This window comes from Phyllopteryx taeniolatus, chromosome 10, assembly GCF_024500385.1.
Source record: "Phyllopteryx taeniolatus isolate TA_2022b chromosome 10, UOR_Ptae_1.2, whole genome shotgun sequence".
NCBI lineage: Eukaryota > Metazoa > Chordata > Actinopteri > Syngnathiformes > Syngnathidae > Phyllopteryx > Phyllopteryx taeniolatus.
In genome coordinates this window covers 18809313-18836482 of record NC_084511.1, presented here as the reverse complement: position 1 = coordinate 18836482, position 27170 = coordinate 18809313, and the positions used below count along the sequence as shown (strand labels likewise).

General features: G+C 42.0%; 1 protein-coding gene across 23 annotated transcripts in view; it reads right to left on the bottom strand.

The window, feature by feature from the left end:
* tenm2a (teneurin transmembrane protein 2a) overlaps positions 1–27170 on the bottom strand; it is a 262652-nt gene that overhangs the window by 125159 nt on the left and 110323 nt on the right. For 2 of the 23 annotated variants that reach the window (XM_061787036.1, XM_061787038.1), the window contains exon 1: positions 1646–2301. The exons of the other annotated variants lie outside the window; for them this stretch is intronic. In XM_061787036.1, coding sequence (XP_061643020.1) covers positions 1646–1697 — 52 coding nt within the window. In that variant the 5' untranslated portion in view covers positions 1698–2301. Of the gene's footprint in view, positions 1–1645; positions 2302–27170 lie in introns of those variants that run through there. 23 annotated transcript variants of the gene reach the window in all.

Below are 27170 nucleotides of genomic sequence, written 5' to 3'. Positions count from 1 at the left end.
GTAGGTATCAAGTAAGTAAAGGAAAAGCCAAATAAAACTTCAGTGGTTTTCAATGGCTATTGCTCCCGTCTATCAAGCTGCTTTAGACCTTCCCAGCTTTGTGGGAACACACACAGACACACACCAAGGTGGCATACATAGATCACGTTGGCACTGTACTAAAAAAAGGGGACTTCTCCGAGAGGAAGTGCAGGTGTCCACAGATGGCATTCTGTCTGTGTCACTATCTTTTTTTTCCCTGTTTTTGTGCCACAGATGGACTCAATCACACCTCTTTCTCTCTCACATGGCCCTTGGACACGTTCCCATTCAACATCAAAATGTATACATGTCTGTTTTGTTTAGCGTCATGAACGGGGTTGGTCGATCCATCTGTCTTCATTTACGCAAGCAAAATGGGAGCATGAGTATAATTTAATTTGTTTAATACAGGACGTGACATTTGAAGTAACCAGTCTGGACGGGGGCATCTTGCAAGCCAATAGGGCCACCCACTCTGCAAATCTGGAGGTGAAGCGCTGATCTGTCATCTGTTTTCATAGAGCATCAAGTTAGGACCCTCCTAATTAGTCACCATGGATACCACAGGAACTCCTTGAACTACCATGCCAATCATGTCCCATCTGCATCAGCAATCACAAAGGGACATTTATCCACCGCTGGACTAGATATATGTGTGTGTGTGCTTGTGTCTGTGTGTTATTGCGCATATTTGTGTGCATGCGAGGGAGGCTCTTATTAATAAAGTTTGTCAGATAGGATGCATGTGTGTGAGAGCTGCTGAGAGGATTTGTCTTGCTGTGAAAGTCTAAAAGGATGGATTGTTTGGCTCGTGCAAACTTTCAACCTCATACCCACACCACAATTGATCAACTGTATTGCACATTGTGAAAAAAACAAAAACAAAAAAAACCTAACAAACAAAAAAACATCCCCTTTCCATACCACAAACGTCAATGTCCACTCTACACCAAACAATAAAAATAATGATCTGAACACACACAAACACAAGTTCAAAACAAGTCAGTGGACTAACTTACAAACTGAATGTTTTCAATCAGCCTTGAATTAAAAAGGAAAATAACTGACAGACAGACACACATGCATAAATGATATTGTCAAGAGAACGAGGGCAACCAGAATCTCACACATTTCTTGACATCAGCTACCTGCCACTCACTATAATTACCATCAACTCAAAGGTAATCACCAGGAAGCTGGGGGCACAAAAGTGCACTTAAACACACAGTTCAGTGGCGACTTTAAATTAATGACCAAACTGTACACGTGCAGAATAAAGCCTACTGACATTGTCAGATGTCAATCTGCACCTGAAATGTACATCAAAGCCAAGTTTTATTCCAATGTATGCCCTCTGATCCCCACCATGTACACACACACACACACACACACACACACACACACACACATGTGCACACATGCCCACTCACACACTCAAATAGACATACGCAAAGTTGAAGTTCGACAAAATCAAAAACACAAGAGACAATTTCAGGTATTCACAGCAGAAAAATGGTCACGTGAAATCATGCCAGGAATTTTGTTACTGCGAATATTGTCTGGAGACATCGTACCACAATAGCATGTGACAGATGTATAGTGACAAGTGTCTGAGGGGTCTTACCTGTCTCATGAGAGAGGGTCTTTGTTCTTCCTGCGTTGCCTGAGTGATGCATCGCTCTGCGCTTCTATCGCTTTCTGATTACCCCTCGATACCCTAATGTCCTCCCCTCTCCTCCACTCCACTCTGCTCTCGTCAGCGAGCCCTTGTCTTGTTTCTCAATGGTTGTTGCCGCCTGTTTTCTCGCACTGTCTGTCCTTTTGCAGTTCTTCTATCTTCTCTCGTCTCCGTCTGTTTTGATGCAAGCTTTGAGAAGTTCAGTCCACTTGCTGAGTGCCAGAGAGTGCTGTGCAAGAAGCTCTATATAAACACACTCAAGCAGTGCGGGACAAAACGCTAAAACACATGTGTAGTTGTTGCACTGCGGAGACCAATGCTGCACACCAACACGCTTCAGGCAAAAAAGATGAGCATGGATCTTTGTTCTGCTATCCCCTTGGCCAGGAGACTGCACGTCTTTTTGTCTACCCCTCACTTCTGGTCCCTACTCCTTTTTACGCTCAATCCGTCACACATCAAGGTCAAGGCGGTAAAGGGGAACAAGATGGATGAGGAGACACTGGGAGCGTAAAAGAGAGAGCCTTTCAGCCTGTAGCAGGCGGAGCAGAAGAGAGGGAGAGATGTGGCTGCAGCTCCATCCTCCATCTGGTCACGGCTAAGACTGAGAGCAGACTCATTGCACACAACCCCCCCCTCTCTCTCCATCACCCTTTCTCTCTCTGTCTCTCTCTCTCTCTCTCTCTCTCTTGCTTTCGCTCCAATCTTGGGAGATGCAGCGGGAGAAAGAACGACTGTGAGAGCTAATGAGTGAGCCGAAAGGGATGGCGAAAGGGATGGGAGACAAAAAACAAAGGAGTGTAGCTTTGAGACAAGGGTGAGGAGGTGACAATGCGGGTTGCAGAATGTAAAAGCAAAACGTGGACATCATAGGCTAAAGAGTAAAAATACATTGAAGAACAGGTGATTGAAGGCTGAAGAAGAGAAAACGGTGACAAGGAAAAGAAAACAATAATTTTAAAAAAGCAAGGAGGGCAGAGGATGCTCAAGAGATTAAGACAATATTATGTCAGATCTCTCATGAGATGCACCTACATTTTCAAAATGACCCAACATAGCAGAGGATAGAAAATGCAATCTATACAATACATACAATACATTGTAAACACTGCAGTAAAGTGTGGACAAATCAGCCAGTCGTCACTTTCATACATCACATGTAATTTACTCTTTTTCTTTCATTATTAGATAAATGATGAATACATTTACCCACTAAACATCTGTTTATCAAAGGCCAATTTAATAAAATGAATAAAAATGAACAACAACACATCTAGTCATGCTTACAAGTGACTTGAAGTCCCAAATATTCCCCAGCAGATGGCAGGCATCTTGTCCTATTTCATCCAGCAGGCTAATGTAAGTTTTATCTCACTTAATAATTGCACGATGTATGGAAAAGTAATATATTTTAAGAGAGAATATTAAGCAACTTAATCCTTAGTCAGGAATTCTGCATTCAGACAACCTCGCATCACCCCCTAAAAACATCTATATGTAAAAACATGTAATTTTACAGCGGTTCTGGCACTGAGGTGTATAATGAACCATGAGAAGCAGAAGAACAATGACACAGACCTTTAGATGGACAGTGATTGAAAGCAGAGAGAGCAATCTTTAACCCATTTTAAACAGCGGGTCTGAAGAAATCATCAAAATCAAAGACTGCGCATGTGTAGTGTAAGAGTTGAAACGTTAAAAAATGCCTACGTCTGTGCCACGGCTGCAGAAGGCCATTGTTAGCTGAATTTTCTACCTCTTCATGTGACATTGTCCGATATCATCATCTACAGCACCCCGGCATGCACATAGGTGGTTTATATGTGTCATCACGTACGTGCATGTTCACACATACGTAGGTGGGGATCAAGACTGTCGTGCACACATACAGTTCAGCTCCCTTGATATGCACACTTGGGTACACAGGTGTCGAGACTAGATTTATAGCAGAGGCGGGGCCAAGGGAGGGGGCACGAAGGGTGTGGTGGGGGATTGTGGCTATGACTTCATCCCAATAAAATTGTGAGTGGCACACAGGTAAGCTCAGTGGGGGCACAGGGAGAGAGACGGCAGATTTTTAGATGAGGTTTACATCAATTTGTCATGATGAAAAACTCATCCAAGACAGAAACAAATTGCTTTCTTGACAACAACTTGTAATACTCTGTCATGCACACATGCACACATTCACTCTCAAGAGCCCCTGCACATGCACATGCATGTCAACCAACAGTGATAGATTTTCTTCAGCAAGTCATTCATCATTGCCATCCTGCATCATTATACCTGCACATATCTCTGTAACTTTCTGTATACCTGCGCAATGGGTGAAAATCCTCCCGCTTTCTACAATGACTCCATTCAACCATCTACGCTTAATGTGGATGGTATAAAATTACACTCGATAACATACATGGAGAAGCGTTTAGGCATACATTTACTAGTCAGCATGAAAATGAAATAGAACATTATGTAAAGGTAAAATGACTGGGACTTCTCAGAGGACCAGTAGGATTTTGGTTTAAAGTAATCAGGGGGTGATTTGGGTTTTTGCTTTTAAAACACATTCCAAAAGAAGTGCCTGTTTCGTAAAGAAAGAGAGCACATAAGAATTTCTACCAGTTACATAAAGTATACCGCCTCACATTGAAAACAGATTCTCAATGGCGTGTCCAGTTCAACCAAATATTTCAGCACTATCTTAGCTGAAGATGACGCAATGATGACCTCGCAGTTCAGTGTCAGTAGCCCACGGGGTGAGGGAGATGCGGCTGAAGAGATGCCAAGATCCAGACAACGGAGTTTGCTGTGATGTATTTACTTGGCAACTGGTATAAATGCTACCACTTATTGTCAAAGTTAAGGTAGAAAGTTTTGTTGCTGTTGTTGTTTTCTGTGTTTTACATTGGATTCATGGTCAACTTGCGTTAAGAGTTTTATGATCGTTAGTTTAGAAATAAGACGTGTGGGTTTTTCCCCAGGTACTCCCAGAGAGACTAAATTGTGCTGAGGTGTGAATATGAGTGTGAATTATTATTTTTTTTTTTACTGTATATGTGCCCTGCTATGAGCTGGCGACCATTTCAGTGCGTACCCCACCTCTCTTATAAAGTCAGCTGGGATAGGCTCCAGCTCACGTACAACCCTGAGGACATGCAGTATCGACTATACAGTATATGGATAAATGGATGATAGAAACTGATAATACTTTGATTCTGGAGCTGATTAATACAATTTCCGTTAATTGTCATGGGAAAATTCTTTTTTTTTTTTTTAAATCAAGTCCAACAACATCCCCAAAAGTATTGGGTTCAACTTAAGCGATTCCACTGCACTTTGTGTTTATTTTACTATGTTTTGATAATGATCTCCAGTCTACACCAGCCACTCCCCCAAAAATAATTTCCTCAGTGATACATTTTCTCTTTCTTCCATCCAGGTTGCCTTTTATAACCCCCCCCCCATCTCTGGGTGTTCCTCCCCTTCACCTGCCTGCTGAACTGAAAGATGGAGGAGAAGAGAATGAAGGCGGGATGGAGGGAGGGAGAAAGAGGGGAATAGATGGAGAGGGAAGGTGTGCTGTAAGGTGCCCCCTTGGGTTGAACATGGTCATTTGTCATGAGGCTGAAAGCTTAAGAAAAGACTAGTTAACCTTTACAGCTGATCCCCGTGAGACACAGGAATAAACACAGCAAAGCAAAATGCCTCCCCCTGCCAATGTAGCAGCAGACACACATAAGCGCACACACACAGAAACACCCTTGCAAGACTCTTACGGCTGGTTTTAAAACACACGATCAATAGTGGTGAAAGCATTGCAGAAGAAGCCACCAGCACCCTTCACAACTCTTGTGCCCTTAAGAAAGCTTGGTTGTCTCCAAGGTCCTTTTCTTTCCCTACTTCATCCTCCCCCATCCTCACAAACCCCACAACCCAGCCAGAGTAATTAATCACCTCGTGCAAATGAGCTATTAACTAATAACCGACTGACATGCCTCTGCCTGCATGTGCACGCGTGTGTCTATGCAAGCATGTGTGAGTGTCACCAGGGCCACCCTCAACACACTCATGTGATTAATAAGGTTAAGCTCTTATTAGGCAGGGAGCACAAGCGGTACACCCACAAGCCCCTTGTGCATGCATTAAAAATAACAAAAAAGCTCAAATTTTCTTTGTCCAGCATAACGGATGTTGGCTTCATATGAAGCCTGATTTAAGGAAAAACAAACTAGAGCATGGGACAAGAAAAAACACATCATTCATTCATTTCACCATACTTTCTCATTACAGTACCAGCAAAATGACCCTGTATAATAATCACATTTCTGCAACGAGAAAGAAACATCTGCATTAATTCAGACTACTTTGTCAGTTAAACAAAATTGCACTTAAAAAGCCCTACAAGTGCAAGGAACTTGCAGTTTTATCGCTTTTGTCCACATTTTTCACTTAAATGTAGTTGTCAATGATGTTGACAAAACTCTTACAACCATGAAATGTATTAATTTCCAAAGAGGGAAAAAAAACAAATAAACAAACAACAGTAACAACGACCCTGGCATACACTCTCTGTCCTTCTCTGACCTTCGCACTTGAGTCAGTAACCATGGACAGCAACACAAAAGAGGCCTCTTTTGTAAGAAGTGCGATTATGCCTGAATCAGACTACAAGAAAAATTTGGTTTCAAATTTAACGATTACACTATGTCAGACTACTGCCATAAAATCTTGCCATATCTCGGGAAACAGTGGCAACACGACACGACATTTACTCCGATAGCACCGTATCCCGTCTTTTACGATCACTGCGCTTTATCCTGTCAAATCAAACACTGTCGGAGAGGCAGAACCAGAAAACGTGTTACCAGATACACCCGTTACCATGGCGATGATAACAATAATGTATCGTGCCAATGTATTGTATTGCGTTGGGGGGAAAAAAGAACAAAAAGAGGAAAAGGAAAAGCGTGGTGTCGTCACCGGTGCTCGGGAGTGGGCTGTCTATTTGTGTAAAATCATGCTCTAAAACTTCGGTAAATATTGGTCTGTACATGGGAATAAATGTTGGGAACAGCAACCAAGTACGTTGACAACGGCAAGCACGGGAGGCGAAGACCCAGTCACAATACGTAATCCTATTGGTCAACGTCAAGGTGCGCTGTCAGAGAGTTGTCGTTGATATGTCACACTACATGGAAGATATCCCAAAAAATCAAACATGCTAGACTTTTCATTTTGGCGTCATAAGGCTATCGTAGGGCCAAATCGTTGGTCGTGGATTATGTCACACTACAAGACGTTTTGTCGTTCTTGACAAAATATGTCAGGCCCAATCCGAGAAATCGTCCGCGATGGCTAATCGGGCCAATATCGCGACTAAAATCCTGTAGTCTGATCTAGGCATTACACAAATGCCCTTGCTCTGAAGACACACACACACACCCATACACACACCCACCCTCCCACACACACACACAGGTAGAGAATTGGTTACTTAAGAGCTTTACATAATAGCATTGTAGCATTGTGAATGCCACAGTGTGCACAAACAGTATGTGCGGTGCGTGTGTCATTACAAATATTACTTCTCCATGTCTCCGACCCAAACAGTATGTCCCTCTGGAGAGGTTTTGCACATATCGAGACTCATTTACATTCTCCCTTTTCCCTCTTTTTTTTTGTGTGTGCAGCTTTAGAAGTGAACAGCTGCTTAATGGTCATAGCTCTTCAGAGACAAGACTTTGGGAGGCACATTGGGGGCGAGCATAGATTTGTGGATACACACATATGCATGCATGCACGCACATGCACACGTGCGCACACACAAACTGAGGCACACAACAGGTATAGCCTTGATCAGCTCTGTAAGCAAATTGTGAACATTGACCAGATGTTTCCCTTCCCAAAAAGTGACATTGTAGCATTTTCACACTGTTCAATTTTACAACAATGGAAAACCAAGATTGGCACATACACTTAATAGCAGCCTATGTAATACAAATAATGAAATTCTCTAACATATACTGGTGACAGATTGACGACTATAAATTGCCCGTAGGTGTGAAACTGAGTGTTGTTTGTTTATATGTGCCCTGCGATTGGTTGGCGACCAGTTCAGGGTGTAGCCCGCCTCTCGCCCGAAGATAGCTGGGATAGGCTCCAGCACGCCCGCGACCCTAGTGAGGATGAGCGGCTCAGAAAATGGAAGGGCTGGATGGATACTGGTGACAGAATATTTATCAATAAAAGAATGGTACATATTGATGTAGCCGCATTTACCAAGCAGCTGATTTTGGTCCTAATTCTGTGCCAGGCTGATATCATTAACATATTTGGGCTCTCTGAGCTAAATACATGGATGGCTGCACAGAAAGAGCAGTGGAGGGTGTGTGTAATACCTATTTTAAAAAGCAAGAGGGGGGATTGAATCTGGATTTTGTGGAGTACAGAAGGTTGAGCGCTTACTTTAATTATAGCTAGAGCCCGAAATTTCACATTTTTCCCGATTTTTACTACATCACACGAGTCCAAGTCCAAATAGAAAGAAAAAGGGTTGATCATTGTTTCAGCGATTTGACTGCTTGACTCGTGTGAACAAAAACACACACACGCATGCACGCTTGCACATACACACACGCACGCACAAACACACACACACACATGCCTAAAGAAGGGATTTGGCAAAGTCACAAAGAGTGAGAGAAGGGTTATAGTCTCGTAGTGTGAAGCGTGGAGAGCCGTCATGGCACCGATTTGTGCAGCAGGGAACTGCATGTTTTTTCATTTAGACAATCTACCAAAAACACCTCTGATTGCAAAAAAACAAAACAAAAAACAAACAAACAAACAAAAAACTTGATGCAATTAAACAATACAATTGCGGATAATTTAACTATAAAGTTAGTATTATTTTTAAAGGTGGAAGCATGTGAAATGTTTGCTTTAGGTTTATGGCACAGTCTCACAGTATCGACGTAGTATTTTCTTAAACTAGACCCTGCAAAACTATCAGAAAAGACCTGATTTACAGCATCCAAATAGGTTGTTTTCTTCGTAACCAGACGAAACATGTTCATTTGAAATAATATCAAAGTTAAAATCAGTTCAATTTATCTTCAGGGCTCTTACTGACATTTTCTTTCATTTCATCAACTTTCATTAAAACTCTCAGCAATATTTCTTTGTCAAAGTAAGAACTGTATTGATTTAAAAAAAATATCTAGCACAAAGAGACTATGTTGCTAATACCAAAGGTTGGATCATTATGTCCATGTTCTTCGACAGAGCTCTACTGGGCCCAATTGTCGATTGATCCCCTTCAAACTTTAAAATATGTTCTTGTGACAAAACAAGAAGATATTGATATTGACTGAGACAAAATAAACATGGAAGCTCTCAAATGTAGAGAGTGATTCGCTTCGTCAAAGCAAGACCCAGGCTGAAAGGTCACAATATGAAAGTTTGTGAAGATGGGGGAGGATGAAAATGCAGTCAGATGCAGTAACTCTCAGCTTTCTAAAAGTGACATGACATAGACCCGGAACATATCAACAAATTCATTCAACTCGTGATGAATTAACAGATTAACAAATTATTTTGATGAGGAACGTTTTCTCTTTGTCACCATTCAGTACAAACTCCAATATAAAATAATCAGTGATTTATTTCATTTTAATGTACTTTTTTGTTAGTTTCACCATTTTTAAGCAACTTTTTTCCCCCTACTTTGTTTAATTATCTCCCGGGGACAACACCCTAGCTGCAACATTTGTATGACTCTAACCACTGATCAGTTAGAAAAAAAATGCCACAAATACAGATCAGATGCTATAGTATGGTGCTGATAATGAGAAGCAGAGTTTGGAGGAATCAATAGGACAAGCAGGGGACATGGGAGCTCTAACATGGAGACAAATGACCTCCCAACATCACAGAATTGGTGAGCCTGGGGAGAGGCGAGTAAATAAAGGGCAGGATTCTCAGGATAAAGAAGGCCTGAGACATGGTGAGCAAGATCAAACACAAGAATTGATGGGCTTGTAATTTTGTTTTTTCTGCCCTCTAAAGATGATAAATCTCTCTATAGGGATTTTAATCAGATTCCAACAAAGAGTACCACTGAAACAAACCTGTCACGGATAAGTAAACAGTAAACAGCTCAAACAAACGAAAAGCCTGTGTGAATTGCTTCTCAACATGAAAGATACAGAAATTCAAAGAAGCCCAAGTTTTCTGTCATAGCTAAACATAATTTTCAATCATTTGGGGGGACAAACCCAAAGACACTTGCGAAAAGTGAATTCTGAGACTATAATGCTTTTTGTTTCACCAACTAAGGACAAAGTAGCTGGTTTACACCCACAAGAAAAAAAACACCTGTGAAAAGAGAATTCAGCCGGCCTGCACACACCGGGGGTGAAAATGTGCGTGAGCTCATTCTCTGAATGAATTGTGCACGCTCTAAACAGTTATCTTTAGTCGATAAGTAATTTCAATGCGCGAGGCTTGTAGATCACACAACATTAATTCATTCCAATTTGACACGCTTAAATTCTCAATAAAACAAGAAATTCACAAAACATAACACAATGTGGGCTAAACTAGAACAATAGGGAGGGATGTACAGTGAGAGGGGTGGAAAAGGGGCCACAGATGAGTTTGGGGGTTTCTGTCATTATGATACATGAGGAGAGTAGGGTTTCCCAAAAGGAGATGTGTAAAAATAGGATTTCACCTATCCCCTGACACTTTTCCTGTCTGCCCATTTATCCAATCACGGGTCTCTTCTTGCCCTCTGATATCTTCTCCCAACGTCCTTCCTACCTCCTCTTGATCAGACCTGCAGGTTTCATTTGTCTTCACTTTAGAATAATTCATAAACTGGATTGATTGCATATGAAAACATGCAAATGAATTGCAAGTGCATTTGTTTATGAAAACCACACACTACTCACACCAACTATTAATTTTCATGATAACCCCCTTACCAAGTTTCTTAGCCCATGAAATGAGCAGCTAGGCTGTGCGATGAGCCAGAGCCACTTTCCAGAAAAGCCAGATTACAATGTCTGATACATTGTCAAGAAGAACCACTATCATGCAGAAACTCACACATTTCCGGCAGGTGTGAAAGCGTAAGGTAAGCAGAGCTGCATTGAGTTTTGCTGGATGCACAGATTAGCCTAATATAAGCAGCATATACTTGATTGCTCGTTGAAGTTGTTGACATGATGCCACGGGTTTTTGTGTTTGATAACGTTTCCATGCCCCACATACACACAGTATACTGTGTGAAATGCTGCCTCCACTGCGATTGGCTGGCAACCCCGCCTGCTGCCCGATGATAGCTGGGATAGGCTCCAGTACGCCCGTGACCCGAGTGAGGAGAAGCAGCTCAGAAAATGGATGGATGCTGCCTCCAAAAGTAAAAAAAAAACTATTTTATTCTATTTATAGGCCTTGTTGTTTTTCTTTTCCCTCTCACTCTGGGCTCTGCTCCTGCAGGTAGAAACCACTCCAGTAGCAACACTCAGACTAAGCCCCCAGTTGTCATGGTAATGAAAGCACGCAGATTTGAAAAGGACACTTTCACACCCCACGCCCACCTAGCCACACCACCGACCACAATCACACCTCTGACTTCTGCGTTAACCATCCACGAACAGGATGTGAGACGCATCTTCAAACAACAAAAGACAAACAAAGCGGCAGGCCCAGACCATGTGTCCCCCTCCTGCCTCAAAGTCTGTGTGGACCAGCTCGCTCCAGTCTTCACACAGATTTTCAATAGATCTCTGGAACTGTGCGAAGTACCATCCTGTTTCAAACGCTCCACCATCATTCCAGTCCACAAAAAACCTATAATCTCGGGTCTAAATGACTACAGGCCTGTCGCCTTGACATTTGTGGTCATCAAGTCCTTTGAACGTCTCGTGCTGGACCACCTCAAGAGCGACACAGGTCCCCTGCTGGACCCCCTGCAGTTTGCCTGCCGAGCGAACAGGTCTGCAGATGATGCAGTCAACGTGGGATTGCACTTCATCCTAGAACACCTCGACAGTGCAGGGACCTACGCGTGGATCCTGTTCGTGGACTTTATCTCGGCGTTCAACACCATCATCCCTAAACTCCTTTCCTCCAAGCTTCTCACCTGCCATCTGCCACTGGATTTACAGCTTCTTGACAGGCAGGACACAGCAGGTGAGGCTGAGGGAGACCACCTCATCCACCCGCAGCATCAGCACTGGGGCACCCCAAGGTTGTGTCCTCTCTCCGCTGCACTTCTCTCTCTACATGAACGACTGCACCTCAACGCACCCGGCTGTCAAACTCCTGAAGTTTGCAGATGACACCACTGTCATCGGCCTCATCAAAGACGGTGACGAGTCTGCATATCGACAGGAAGTGGAGCGGCTGGAGCTGTGGTGCGGACGACACAACCTGAACACGCTCAAGACTGTATTGATGATCGTGGACTTCGGGAGGCATCCTTCGCCACAGCTGCCCCTCACGCTGTCCAGCTGCCTTGTGTGAACCGTCGAGACCTTCAAGTTCCTGGGAATTACAGTCTCTCAGGACCTGAAGTGGGCGATCAACATCAACTCCGTCCTCAAATAGGCCCAGCAGAGGATGTACTTCCTGCGGCTTCTGAGGAAGCACGACATGCCACAGGAGCTGCTGAGGCAGTTCTACACAGCGGTTATCGAGTCAGTCCTGTGTTCTTCCATCACAGTCTGGTTTGGTGCTGCTACAAAAAAGGACAGACTCCGACTGCAACGGATAATCAAAACTGCTGAAAAGATTGTCGGTACCCCCCTACCCACCCTTGAGGACTTGCACGCTGCCAGAACTAAGACAAGAGCGTGCAAAATCCTCTCGGACCCTCCACATCCCGGTCAGCAGCTCTTCCAGCTCCTTCCCTCAGGTAGGCGCTGCCGATCAATGCAAACTAGAACTAGCAGACATTCCAACAGCTTCTTCCCTCTTGTAATCAACTTCTTAAACAGCTAACCTACAATTCCATTGCAACATGCTGGCAATTTTTTTTGTCTTGAGTTTGTTGTCACATTTCTGGAGGGCCAATTATATATTACTTGTGCACTCATTGAAGTAGTCTCGCCACGCTGCATATCTGTTGTTGACCAATGCAGGCCACTCATGCCAGAGTAGCATCTGCACCACTTGCACACCAACTGAGGAGTATCTGCAACATTTGCACAATCAACATTGTCCCAGACTATCGCACTACTAGTCACTTTAAACTGCATACATTCCTTGAAGTCTCGGCACCCTTTGCACAATGGTCATTGCACCGGACAATTGCTATATTAGTCTTTCAAACTGCTCTAAGTGCTAGAGGACTCTGCATCTTTTTGCACAATTGTAAAACAATTAAATTAAATTTGTAGTGCATTACCAGATAACTAGCAACCCTTTATTGCTCAGTGACTGTTTTTGTCAATGTCTTTATGTCTCAATAGTGTTCTCTGTCAATTGACTGTCTGTTGTCGTACTAGAGCGGCTCCAAATACCGGAGACAAATTCCTTGTGTGTTTTTTGGACATACTTGGCAAATAAAGATGATTCTGATTCTGATTCTCCTACTGGCCTAGAAGTACTGTAAATGGGGCGGGTATACTCACTTGCAAGAGAGTCTCCTGAAAATGTTTAATTCCACATAGACAAGATATAGGGTATGTAAAGTGTTCTATAACTCTTAATGTGTCATGAACGGAACAGAGGATAGGACCCAAAAATACACGACTCCAAAACAAATGGACAGTTACAAAAAAGAGAGGTTTAATATACGGGCAGAGGTCAGTATACAGCCAGGCAATCCAAAAAAGGCAACAGTATCCAAAAACGTGATGCAAAAAGGCGAAGTCGATAATCGGAACAGGGTCTAGTCTTACTGTGAGTCTGTGATGTGGAAACAAGGAATGCTGGAATGCGACGACAAGGTAGAACGAACTGGCGACTAGAAAGAATGAGACACGAGGTTAAATGCAAGGGGCAATTAGGGTGAACGAGGCACAGGTGGTGAAGATGCTTTCAGGAGCAGGTGTGTACGAGACAGGGGGAAGACAACAACCGGAACACACACCCATGAAATAATGTTTGGGGTATTTTGACAAAAGTACATCAAAGACCTGTTAAAAACACCCTGGAAAGCTTTTAAAACAAAATACACAATATTGTATGTCTCCGTAAAACTCTGAACTATAGCGTTCAAACTAGAGCGTGTTATGATCAAAGCACATCATTCTGTGGTTCTAAAGCATTAAATGACACAACAGCACAAAAACTGTAATTGAAACAGTCCTTTTATTTAGAAAGTTACATTTACCAAGAGTCAATCTTCATATGTCTTACTTTTTTTCTGATCAACAAAACCCCTCTCTCTCCATTCCTCTGCACTCTCTAGAGAGGAAAAACAAACAACTGTCAGGGTCAAGCCTCCAGATGAATTCCAAATGACTTTGAAGGGCAGGGGGGCCAACCAACTTTCTTATTACACACACGTGCTAACATGAAAACTAGCACACTAGCAGCATTCCATTAATGTAGTCCACTTTAAGACCCCCACACACATAGAGCAGCTGCTCTTTGAATCAATACTGAATTTTAAGTCAGCCGACTGTCAAGGTGAAGGAGGTGAACGACTTCAAAGTGTGTGTGCACAAATCTGGATAGGCATGTGGTATGTAGCCATGCGATGACACCGATGGCATAAAGCTCAGACAAAAAGTATGTACAGTGAAAACAGCTTCATAGACACTTTCCAAAAAACAAAAACATCAATTTATCTCTCCATCAATGCCTCAATCTGCACCTAGATGTTCAAGATGAGTAGATCAATCATTTTTCATCATATCAATCATTATTATGTGACATTGTCTGTCTGTCAACTTTATCCACTTAGGATCTGCCTCTATTCATCCATCACAGGTAAGCGAGAACTTTACTCAATGCAGTGGAGCAAAGGTAAAGGTTAAGTTGCTCCAGTATTCCTAATGCTATATTACAACTAGAACTAGGATTGGGCATCATTTAAACATGAGCGGTTCCGATTTCGGTTCGTTGTTTCGATTCCAATTACAAACAATTCTAAATTCCAATTATTTTAGGGTGCAGGGTCAAAAAACTTTACATGGTTTAAAAAAGGAGTGTCCAAATTATGGCCATCCATTATCTTAGCAGCCCGCAGCATCGACTAAAATGAACATTTGACACTGCCCGTGTCATTTGCCTGCACTGTACTGCAGTACTTCCTTCCAATACTGGGTGGCAAGGAAGGAGAAGTTTGTTCTCACCCCTCACTTCCTTGTTTTCATCCATTTACACATCATTACGTAGTGCCACTGGCCACCCCAAAATCCAGAAAAAATGTTGATGTTTTGCATCCATCCATCCATCCATTTTCTGAGCCGTTTCTCCTCAATAGGGTCGCGGGCGTGCTGGAGCCTATCCCAGCTGTCATCGGGCAGGAGGCGGGGTACACCCTGAACTGGTTGCCAGCCAATCGCAGGGCACATACAAACAAACAACCATCCGCACTCACATTCACACCTACGGGCAATTTAGAGTCTCCAATTAATGCATGTTTTTGGGATGTGGGAGGAAACCGGAGTGCCCGGAGAAAACCCACGCAGGCACGGAGAGAACATGCAAACTCCACACAGGCGGGGCCAGGGATTGAACCCGGGTCCTCAGAACTGTGAGGCTGACACTCTAACCAGTCGGTCACCGTGCCGCCTGATGTCTTGCAAGCAGTTTTTTTTTTTTTTTTTTACCTATACAGTAAATAAAAATAAACACTTTACCTACACTGATGGATTAGTTAATTGTGTTAAATATATTAAAGTTGTCAAAAGCGGCCCTTGTCTCCTTCGATTTTTCCGTATGTGCCCCTTGCAAGAAAAAGTTTGGACATCCCTGGTTTCAAAGAAGCAGTTATTTGTGGATTGATTTGTCTGACTTTGTCTATGAACTTTTATGAAATAAGTTTAGACTTTTTATGAACTTCACTATTAATTTCTCACAGGGTATCAATTTTCTTTTCACATGAGTATACATTACACTTTGCAAGAAAGCTTTATATTTGAAAACCTAATGAAAATAGATTTTGACATGAGTGTCTAATGCTGCTTGATGTAAAACATGTTGCAAAACCAGTGGCTGATGGTCGACCACTCATAAAAAGTTGTTGAACCACAAGGAATAGTTCTGTCCATTTCGGCAACGTCCTTTGGTGTGCTTGGGCCTTGGTCTTTTCCAAGTCTTTGATTATGACAGCCAGATCAGAAGAAATGTATGTGTGTGTGTGTGTGTCCGTGTGTGTGTTTGTCACAAGAGGCAATGACTCCGTTATGAGACACAGCCACAGATCGAGTTCCACTTTCAACTTGAAGCCCAATACGTGGGCCTGAGAACACAAAAGGAGGATTTTGTTTTTAAACACATGACGTAGATGAGGGAAAGGGATGAACATGGACACAGGTGCGTGGGTGAACTGGGAAGAGTGAGTAATCTCCCAATTTTCATACTTCTCTCATCCCACAGCACCAATCTTTGGATAGATCCTTAACACACACGGTCAAGAACACTCAGGGCTAATTGCGACCGGATTTGTGTGTGCGTGTGTGTATATATGTGTGTGTGTGTGTGATTATGTGCGTGTAGTGAGAGTTGGTATGCCTAGGTACAAAATGGAGCTAATATCACAGACACATTATTGTGATTTAATCATCCATCCATCCATTTTCTGAGCCGCTTCTCCTCACTAGGGTCGCGGGCGTGCTGGAGCCTATCCCAGCTGTCATCGGGCAGGAGGCGGGGTACACCCTGAACTGGTTGGTGATTTAATCAGTCATATCCAATTATTTGGAGACTGACACAATACACTACTGCACATGTACCACCATACCACCACACTGACTTCTAAAAAGTCGAGCATGTAACTGTATTGACAGCTTCATTGAGTGCAAACAATAAATTTTTGTGTGTGTGTGTGTCTTGGAGGGTATTGGTGGGCGGAGTCTCCTGCATCGCACCTGCCAGCTATCATCATCAGCGGGGGTATTTACAGTAGGAAGTTGTGGAGTTATTGTTCATTCCTCGTCGCCATCACTATTGCCTACTTTGTCTCTCTTGTACATTCTTCTTGTTTTTCACCCAGTCGTTCCTCTTGTCTCCTGCTTTTTTCGTGTTTTCTGTTCTCGTTATCCATACTCAGCCGTATGTAGGTTTTTGAGTTGTTGTTTTCCGACTAGTAGATACAGCAGCTTCCTCCCGTTGCAGTCCGTCCAACTCTTTTAGTTTCTTCTTTTTGACACTTTTTGTTCCACACGTTGACCTTTTGCCACGTCGATTTTTGTTGTCTGTATTCTCACGCTAGCCTGGATCTTTTGTTTAATAAATAGTGTGAAACCTGCACAGTTTGTGGTGCTTGCTTTGGGTTTCAACTCATTGCGTGTTCATGCGGTCTTGAGAACACACAATTTTGAGGTCCAGAACAAGCATCCATCCATCCAAAACCAAAAAAACGGATTTCATCAAAACGATCACTCTTGGTTTTGAATTACAATATCAGGTTGTGTTTTCCATCCAGCCATCCATTTTCTGTACCGCTTATCCTCACTTGGGTCGCGGGCATGCTGGAGCCTATCCCAGCTATCTTTGGACGAGAGGCGGGGTACACCCTGAATTGATCCCCAGCCAATCGCAGGGCACATATAAACAGATTCACACATACGGGCAATTTAGAGTCTTCAATTAACCTACGATGCATGTTTTTGGGATGTGGGAGGAAACCAGACACCACGGTGGACCACTGGTTAGAGCATCTGCCTCACAGTTCTGAGGACCGGGGTTCAATCCCCGGCCCCTCCTGTGTGGAGTTTGCATGTTCTCCGTGTGCCTGCGTGGGTTTTCTCCGGGCACTCCGGTTTCCTCCCACATCTCAAAAACATGCATGGTAGGTTGATTAACGACTCTAAATTGCCCGTAGGTGTGAATGTGAGTGCGAATGGTTGTTTGTTTATATGTGCCCTGCGATTGGCTGGCAACCACTTCAGGGTGTACCCCGCCTCCTGCCCGATGATAGCTGGGATAGGGTCCAGCACGCCCGCGACCCTAGTGAGGAGAAGCGGCTTAGAAAATGGATGGATGGATGGATGGGAGGAAACCAGAGTACCCGGAGAAAACCCATGCTGGTACGGGGAACACATGCTAACTCCCCACAGGCGGGGCTGGGATTTGAACTCCAGTCCTCAGAACTGTGAGGAAGATGTGCTAACCAGTTGTCCACCATGCCGCCCAGGTTGTTTTGATATGATAGAATTGGACAAGAAGATAGAGATAAACTTGTGCTCTGATGCAGTGCCGTTGTACACCGCTGGATAGTTTATCTCCTCAGATGTATTTAAAAACAAAGAATACAGGGGAGAAAACTAGCGAACTGTCGCCATGGCAATGGGCATGCCCTGAAGCAGCAGCAAAATAAAAAATAAAAATAAGTGCTGCTACAGGAGTGAGCTTCACACATTCACTGCCACTGACTGCTTAGAAGTCAAATATCCATGTTAACTGGGAGGCCTGGCACTGAATGAGTTAATGTCAAAATGAGCTTAAAAGGAGGGTGAAGATGAAGGAGGGAAAGGTGACTACTGAGAAAAATAAATCTGCCACCTTAGAAAAGATATGAAATCAACAGAACACGTAGACATGCTGTGACAATGCTAGTGCTTTTTTGTAGCTGTGCCTTTTTTTTTTGGCTCTCATTGTCTGACTTCATGCTATAGTTTTTGCTTTGGACCAGCGAATCACCTGATCAGTGTTGGGAAGTGGCAGCATTACAAGTACTGACATAACAAGTTTAAATATATTTCTCAGTAGCGTATTTGTAACGCTGCTGTTTTTAACATCAAATAGCTTTTCAGTAGTGAAAATCACATAACGCAGTCGCGTCCACAGAAGCTGCTTTTCCCCAGGCGGATCCAAACATTCCCTTTGATGTCACGTATCCGCCATTGACTGTGTATAAAAAGATGGCCACAAAAACTGATATTGCAGCGGAGCGGGATGGAAAGCGCCCAGCTGGAGACAATGACAGAGGAGGGGACAGAGATATGTAGTACAAGAATTCCCGAGGCCATACCTTAACAAATTCATGTTACTTTATCAAGTCCTTAAAAAAAACAGTTAAACTTTCTGGTGGTTACTGTGCAATTCCAAAAGGAAGCTCCTGTCAACAACCAAGATGTCCAACACAAATTTAAGGACAGACATTTAGATATTTCCCGGAATTAACAACAATCAACAGCTAAGCTATTCATCACAACTCAGTCAGCAAACATCAACAGCGCACACAGTGCTAAGTTGCAACGTGTTTTTGGCATCAGAAAATAATAATAATAAAATAATAATTAAAAAATGTGTGTGTGTGTGTGCACGCACATGCAGAGGTATGGAAAATAAGATGGATGAAGCACAAGTATGCAGGTTATTTTCTCTACAAATCTAGTCTATTTCCATGAATTTGATATTTGCTAACTAAAAAAAAGCATTTAATAGAATGATGATCAGATCTGCAACTATATTACATTATTTGTTTAGTACACGCCGGCACGGTGAACAACTGGTTAGAGCGTCTGCCTCACAGTTCTGAGGACCGGGGTTCAATCCCCGGCCCCGCCTGTGTGGAGTTTGCATGTTCTCCCCGTGCCTGCGTGGGTTCTCTCCGGGCACTCCGGTTTCCTCCCACATCCCAAAAACATGCATGGTAGGTTAATTGACAACTCTAAATTGCCCATAGGTGTGCATGTGAGTGCGAATGGTTGTTTGTTTGTATGTGCCCTGCGATTGGCTGGCAACCAGTTCAGGGTGTACTCCGCCTCCTGCCCGATGATAGCTGGGATAGGCTCCAGCACGCCCCCAACCCTCGTGAGGAGAAGCGGCTCAGAAAATGGATGGATGGATGGATGTTTAGTACATACTGCTCAGTTATGGTAATAACACCATGCTTTGACTGCATTAGTCCATGACACTGATATTGCAGTGGTACACTGGAAAATAAAATATAAGAAAGCTGTCACGTTTAATTATATATTTTTTTAAATTATGTTTGTGATTTAAATGTTTTTTTTATTGTTGTTGTTTTTTTATTTATTTGTAATTTTAATTTACAGCCAAAGAAGCTGATGCTTAAACGTATATTTTTCTCTGAGATAAACCAGAAAGATGCTATAAAACGCTTTTAAATAACAAAGGGAAAAAGCCAGTGCCTTGTGTGAAGCTTGTATGACTGTATATACGCACTGAACATCGCTGCTGTGCTTTTAAACTAAGCAAAGTTAGTAAGAGCGCACGTTTTGGCTAACACTGGTAATTGTTGCAACATTCAAACATTGCTTTACATGAACTAAAAGCTTTCAGGTTAAAAAAGGATACACTAAAGGAATTATTTTCATTGAATCATCAGTAAAATATTAAATGTGGATTTCGTTTTTTTTTTAAATTATGCAGTGTTTATTTTTTTCCGTGTAGTAAGAAGTATAAAGATTTTAGAATTAAGTGTTCATTTATGCAAAAATAGTACAATTACATTATTTTTTTCCCTGCTCCTTCTTTAAAACACGCTACACTCTGCTGTAGAAGCTTTGATGCAGTTTAGTTACTTTAGTCATTTTGTTCTAGTTTAGCGTGATACATTTCTATATTGGGTAGCTTCAGTGTAGTGAACCTACATTTAATGTAAAATAATAATAATTACATTTCCAAGTCGCTTGCCTGCACCTGATGTAGTAGGGCATAGCAACATATTTAAAAGATAAACAAGAAGGTAAAGGTCTTTTGTAGCATGAACTGATGATAATCTCTCCATCCATGCTCTACTGCTTATTCTGTTTAGGGGTCACTGTTGAGCTGGAGTCTATTCCGAAGGATCACCAGTCAGTGGCAGAATAACCGATCAGCAATCCGCTATCCTCTTGCGCTTAGAATAACCAATCAATGTCAATCAATTACTTAGATCTGATACGATACATAACAATCTCAGTATGTGATTCCAATGTTAAATAGTGACGGTAGCAATTTTAGTCTATTGACCAGCAGCTATAATATATGTAAATCCTTGCTGTAATGTATGTAAATCCTTAAATTTAAGACTTAAATGTTGTGGTGTATTATTTTATTTCTCTCCTAAAAATGTTTTTATCAATTTTTTGGCCGGTTTTAAGATTATTCATTGCCAACCAATTAAATGTTGATTTTTTGTTTCTTTGCTTTGTGTTTCGTAAAAACGGGTGTCAGTATAGAAATTTGTATGGAACTATTCACTGTGTAAAAGCAGCATATTTAGATAGCATGGCACCACTTGCTGTATTAAAGTAATGAAAAGAGTACAAGTGCCCCTTTATTTGAATGAGCTATGTAGTTAATATTTAATTATTTAAAAAATAATAGAGGCTTCTGCATTTCATCTGATAAAAGAAAGCTTTTTAAACATGGTTTTCAGTAAGGGAAGCAGAGAAGAGAGAATCTTTTTGTTGCTGATACCCACTGAGATGCCCAAGATTGCCTTATTACAAAGATCAACTAGGGACTTATGTATTCTATGCATTGTTATTGATTATGATGACTTTATTGTTGTCTGCCCTAAAATATATAGCCATGACTTTGCAAAGGATCACTGAGAAACAGGCTTGGGTATACATGCACTGACACATTGATCCGATTTAAAGGTGATTGGGTTGTGCTATTGATTGCAACTGTCTGGACAAAGCTTTTACTGCAGTGAGAGGGAGAGATATAGGCACTAAATAGTCCTGAGCATCATACTTGGAAAGTTGACATGACCAGAAAATGGCATCCATCCATCCATTTTCTGAGCCGCTTCTCCTCACTAGGGTCACGGGCGTGCTGGAGCCTATCCCAGCTATCATCGGGCAGGAGGCGGGGTACACCCTGAACTGGTTGCCAGCCAATTGCAGGGCACATACAAACAAACAACCATTCACACTCACATTCACAACTACGGGCAATTTAGAGTCTCCAATTCAAGCATGTTTTTGGGATGTGGGAGGAAACCGGAGTGCCCGGAGAAAACCCACGCAGGCACGGGGAGAACATGCAAACTCCACACAGTCGGGGCCGGGGATTGAACCTCAGTCCTCAGAACTGTGAGGCTGACGCTCTAACCAGTCGTCCACCGTGCCGCCAGAAAATGGCAGTACATCTCCAAATCAGACAAGATTTGGAAGTCGAAATGTCAGCTTCTCTTTAAATTTGGTTGTGGTGATCAAAGACAGTCAGATACTATCTGATAATTAGTCAGCTCTGAGTATTAAGTCTAATACGACAGTTTTCACAATCAGGGGTTAAAGGCTACAATATGGATTTACTCATCTTTTTTCTTCCCTCCTATCTGAATCGCTGCAAAACAAAGTTAAGCTATTAAAGTGAGTATTGAGAGGAGACACAATGGTTTGAAGAGAAATATTGACAGGAGCGTAACCATTTTTCTTTGCTTTCTTTTCCCCTGCTGTTTTTAAATTAGAATTTATTTCTTTGTTTGGCATCCATGCTGTGACTGAACAGCAAGGATGACTTCATGGATTTACAGTACATGAGTGAAATGCCACTAGCCACCCAAAGATTGTTTGGTCGGACTATATTAAACTCTGTGGAAAGGACAGGTTGTCTAATATCTGACACACAAAAGTGAACCATGCTGAGAGTGTTGTGTTCTGGTCAAGAAAATGACCAGCTGTATATTCCATGAAGGACAGGATAAGGATGCTTGTTGACAAAAATAAGGCTTCCAGTCAAATCATGTAGTTCTCAAATAATGTACATTAAAAGCCTACTGTATATGTTAGAGATGATGACTGTACCCAAAGTAAACCGTTTGCACCTTTTCCAGTACAAAAATGGTAATTTTGTTTTATCTTAGCATGTGGCACAACAAGAGAACAATTTTTTTTGCAATGACATATTTCAGGGCAAATCTTGAACAAGCAGTCTGGGTGTAAGCATTTGGAGCATTTAGAGGGCAGACCAACAGCAATGTCGGTACAACATGAAACTGCCCAACCATAACTGAGTAAACAAATAATGTGGCAGCATCAGCAGATGTAGATTTCCAAATAGTAAGGTATCATATCCACATAACGACTTGATGTGCGGTACAGTATGTGGGGGAAAAAAAAGTACTGAGACACCTGGTCATGTATTTATGGTTTCTTATGGGTGGAAAAGGACGAAAGTTGCCCCCTTTTGGTGCTACAACAGCTTCTACTGTTCTGGGAGGATTTTGTACATTTTGTCTATTTATCAAGAATCAGAATGTGTGAGTTCAGAGGTTGGGCAAAAGGGCCTTGCTCACAATGTCTTTTAGTTCACCTCAAATGTGTTTGAAGGGGTGAGGTCAGGGTTCCCACTTCTTCAACACTCATCCAAACATGTTTTGCCAAAAACAAAGCCCCAAATATCTTGCTAGGATGGAGAATTAAGATTCAAGCAGATCCAGGTAGCCTTACCCAAACCCTTTTTGATTAATGGATTAAGAGTTGGGGGCATGGTGGACGACTGATTAGATCCTCTGCCTCAAAGTTCTGAGGACTGGGGTTCAATTCCCGGCCCCGCCTGTGTGGAGTTTGCATGTTCTCCCCGTGCCTACATGGGTTTCCTCCCACATCCCAAAAATGGTAGGTTAGTTGAAGACTCTAAATTGCCCGTATTGTGTGGATGTGAGTGTGAATGGTTGTTTGTTTATACGTGCCCTGCAATTGGCTGGCAACCAGTTCAGGGTGTACCCCGCCTCCTGCCCGATGATAGCTGGGATAGGCTCCAGCACTCCTGCGACCCTTGCGAGGATAAGCGGTTCAAAGAATGGATTGATGGATGGATGGATTAAGAGTTGGTCTCTCACCTTTGTCCATATTGTATCAAACAATGTCTCACTTCCTGCACATTTAAAAATAAACAAGGAATTGCACAGGAGATATCACAAGGTGATGCCAAGCCTTACCTCACCACTCTGTGTGGTGCCCCACAGCATTAGGCTATATTCAATAAAACAGCATGGGGCAGAGATCGATATGGATTAAAACTCTGTGTGAAGTTACTTATTGACTCCTCCCCTATGTTGTCTGAAGCTAAATGTGTGCAACTATTATCATTGATTGCAGAATTTTAACCTATTACAACATAAAGGAAAAGTGGAGTCCAGTGGTAAACCAGTGTGAAGTGAGGGCCATTACTATAAAAAAAAAAAAAAAAAACAACAACAAAAATGAAAACCGCCACCACATCTTCTACGCGCCGATATATCAAGCTGCTTAGAATGCTGCTTGGTGGGGGAGCTGAAATCGGAGTCACGTTCCACCTGCCGCATCTCGACCAAGACACACACACACACACACACACACACACACACACAGTGACAGGCCTGGTGGTATAGGTCTCAATCCCCCTGGCAGTGCTGGACTCCCCATAGCGCTCTGCAGGATTTCAAAGATAATCCAGACGCTCACAGACAGTCACTGAATGTTAATCTGAAGCCATCTCTTTAAGTGTACTGTTAAATCTCAATCGTACTCTCAATCATTCCTCCTCCTTATACACACCTGCCCCCACCCCTTTATCCATGACTCTCCTTTCTCTGGCTGAGTCCACTAACATCTTGCCCACACCACTCCTCTATCAATCATCTGATTTTAACTATGCTTTCTCTTCATCCCTGATTTTCCAGGATGCTATAAAACCGCATTATCACGCTCCTCTGTTTTCTCTCACGGCTCAGCACACTATCAAATGTGCATCTATCCTCTCATTTTCAAGAAAAAACATGCGTCAGTCTGTCATAATGACTCTGCAGGAAAGAGGAAACGGATCAACCAGCCGAGACTCTTTTTTTGACTGTGCTGAATGAGTTCTATTTCTTTTTTTAAATGCACATTTGATTATCTTTTGTAAATGATGACATTGATTTTCATTTCTTTTTATTTGTATTTTAGAACAAAGTGACAGCTGCTGGAACAGTTCCTTCTAAAAATTATAAAAACAACCTCTTAATATGAATTCTGTCAAAATGATACAGTATATGAAAAGTGCATCTCAGTATTCATATAAACACTTTTTACTTGTACTGTTTGTTCTCAATTATTTCACCAATCCTCACTCGGGTCGTGGCTCAGCTAGGGCCTTCATAAGTAATTTCCATCCTATTCATAGTTCTTATTTATTCTTATGTTCATGAGAGTCTTTGTTCTTACGTTTGTCTTCTGTTCAGTTCTTCAAATGTGTGTAGTTTAAAAACTTTTCCTTCCTGTTCTTGTTCTCAACTTGTATGGTTAGCGTATCGTCTTTTTCGCTTATCTCCTTTTTGGCTGAGTGTTTTTGTTCCGTTATTGCTTCACTTAAATTTATTTATCTGTCCTTTAGCATTTTCCCTTGAGTAATTTTGTCTCGTTCCCGTTGTGTTTTCGTTTTACAGTTATTGTATTTTCGTGTCAGCCCTTTGCTGATGTAGTTTTTCATTTCGTACATATCTTTGCTCATATTGTCATGCACTCTCGGTTAAATAAAATTATGGCTTATTTGCTCCTTATATTGTGTTGGCTCTGTTTTGGTGTTCTGTGGATGCAATAGTCTTCACGTGACATTAGGAATCTTCAATTAACCTAACATGCATGTTTTCAGGATGTGGGAGGAAGTCGGAGGACCCGAGAAAACCCACACAGGCATGGGAGTACCTAGCATTAATCAATGCCGGGTATTTGTTGCTTAAGGAATTAAATTATTTATTATTAATATTATTTATGAAATTATTATGGTTGTCATTAATTGTTGCTGTCCATCCATTATTTGAGCCGCTTATCCTCACAAGGGTCACGGGAGCGCATGAGCCTATCCCAGCTATCATCGGGCAGGAGGCAGGGTATACCCTGAACTGGTTGCCAGCCAATCGCAGTAATTGTTGCTGTATATGCACCTTTTAACATCGGGTTAGGTTTTTTGTTTTGTTTTGTTGTTTTACGATGACTGAAAGAGTTGCAAGAATGACAGTAATAAACCAATGAAAACGGAATATTAAGGACTATTGGTTACATAGAGTACACTGAATAAAAATATAAACCCAACACTTTTTTCCTCCCAATTTTTGCGAGCTGAACTCAAACGTCAGAGACTTTAAAAAACTACTAAAAAAAAACAAAAAAGGTCTGTTTCTCTAAAAAAGGTTAGGAAACCCATCAGTATTTTGTCTGTCCACTATCTGTCGCACCCGATGCAACACATTTCCTTCATATTGAGTTGATCTGTTGAGCCATTCATCCACGACCAGCACCTCATTTTGCAGCATGATAATACACAGCGCCATGTTGCGATTATCTGTAAACCATTTCTGTAAACTGAAAACATCCCAGTACTTGTATGGCAAAGAATAATTGCTGGACGTGTCGCTCATTGAGCATGGTTGGGATACTCTGGATTTGAGATTTGACAGTGTGTTTCAGTTCCTGGCAATATCAAGTACTTTTGCACAGCCAATTAAAAGGAGTCGACCAACATTCCATAGGCCGCGATCAACAACCTGATCAATTCTATATGATGGAGATTTGTTGTACTGTGTTAAGTCACACCAGATATTGATAACAAACACAGACTTAGTCAGGTTCGTGAACATTATTTGAGAGAAACAGGCCTTTTTTGTACATAGAAAAAGTGTTAGATCTTTGAGTTCAGCTCATGAAAAATGGGAGCAAAAGCAAATGTGTTTATATTTTTGTTCAGTGTAGATATTGATGTAAGGCAGCTCGGTGGAGTAGTGCTTAGCATGTCTGTCTTATAGTGGAGAGGTGTGTGTTGCATGTTCTCCTATGCATGGGTTTTCTCCTGTTACTTTCTCCCACATTCCAAATACATGCATGTTCTGTCAATTGATGATTTTAAATTGCCCATACGTAGTTGTGAGTGTGAATGTTTATTTGTCTATATGTGCCCTGCAATTCACCGGAGACCCATCCAGGGTATATCTCCCCACTTGTTCAGTCAGCTCAGATAGGCTCCAGTTCACCTGCGACCATAATGAGGACAAGCGGTTAGAAAAAAGATGGATGGAGCTATTGATACTCTTCAGTGCACACACTTTCTTTTTTCTGCTACTTATTCAACTGTAGGGATCAGTTTATGGTCTATGGATAAACTGTGGTAAATTTCAGCGCTCGTAATACCATTGTTACTGTACCTTATTTATCTGCATCTCTGAAAATAGTAATTGTCTTTCAGCTTCTCCCATCCATTACACAAACCAAAGCTGACAACAACAACAAAAAAGAAAACATAGACCGTAGAAAAATGACAGGAAGAGTACAACTAAGAAGGAAAGGACAAAGAAGAAGCGAATTAGACTCAAATGGCGAATGACATTGAAAAGTCAGACGCAGTCAGTCAGTGCTACAGAAAAAAA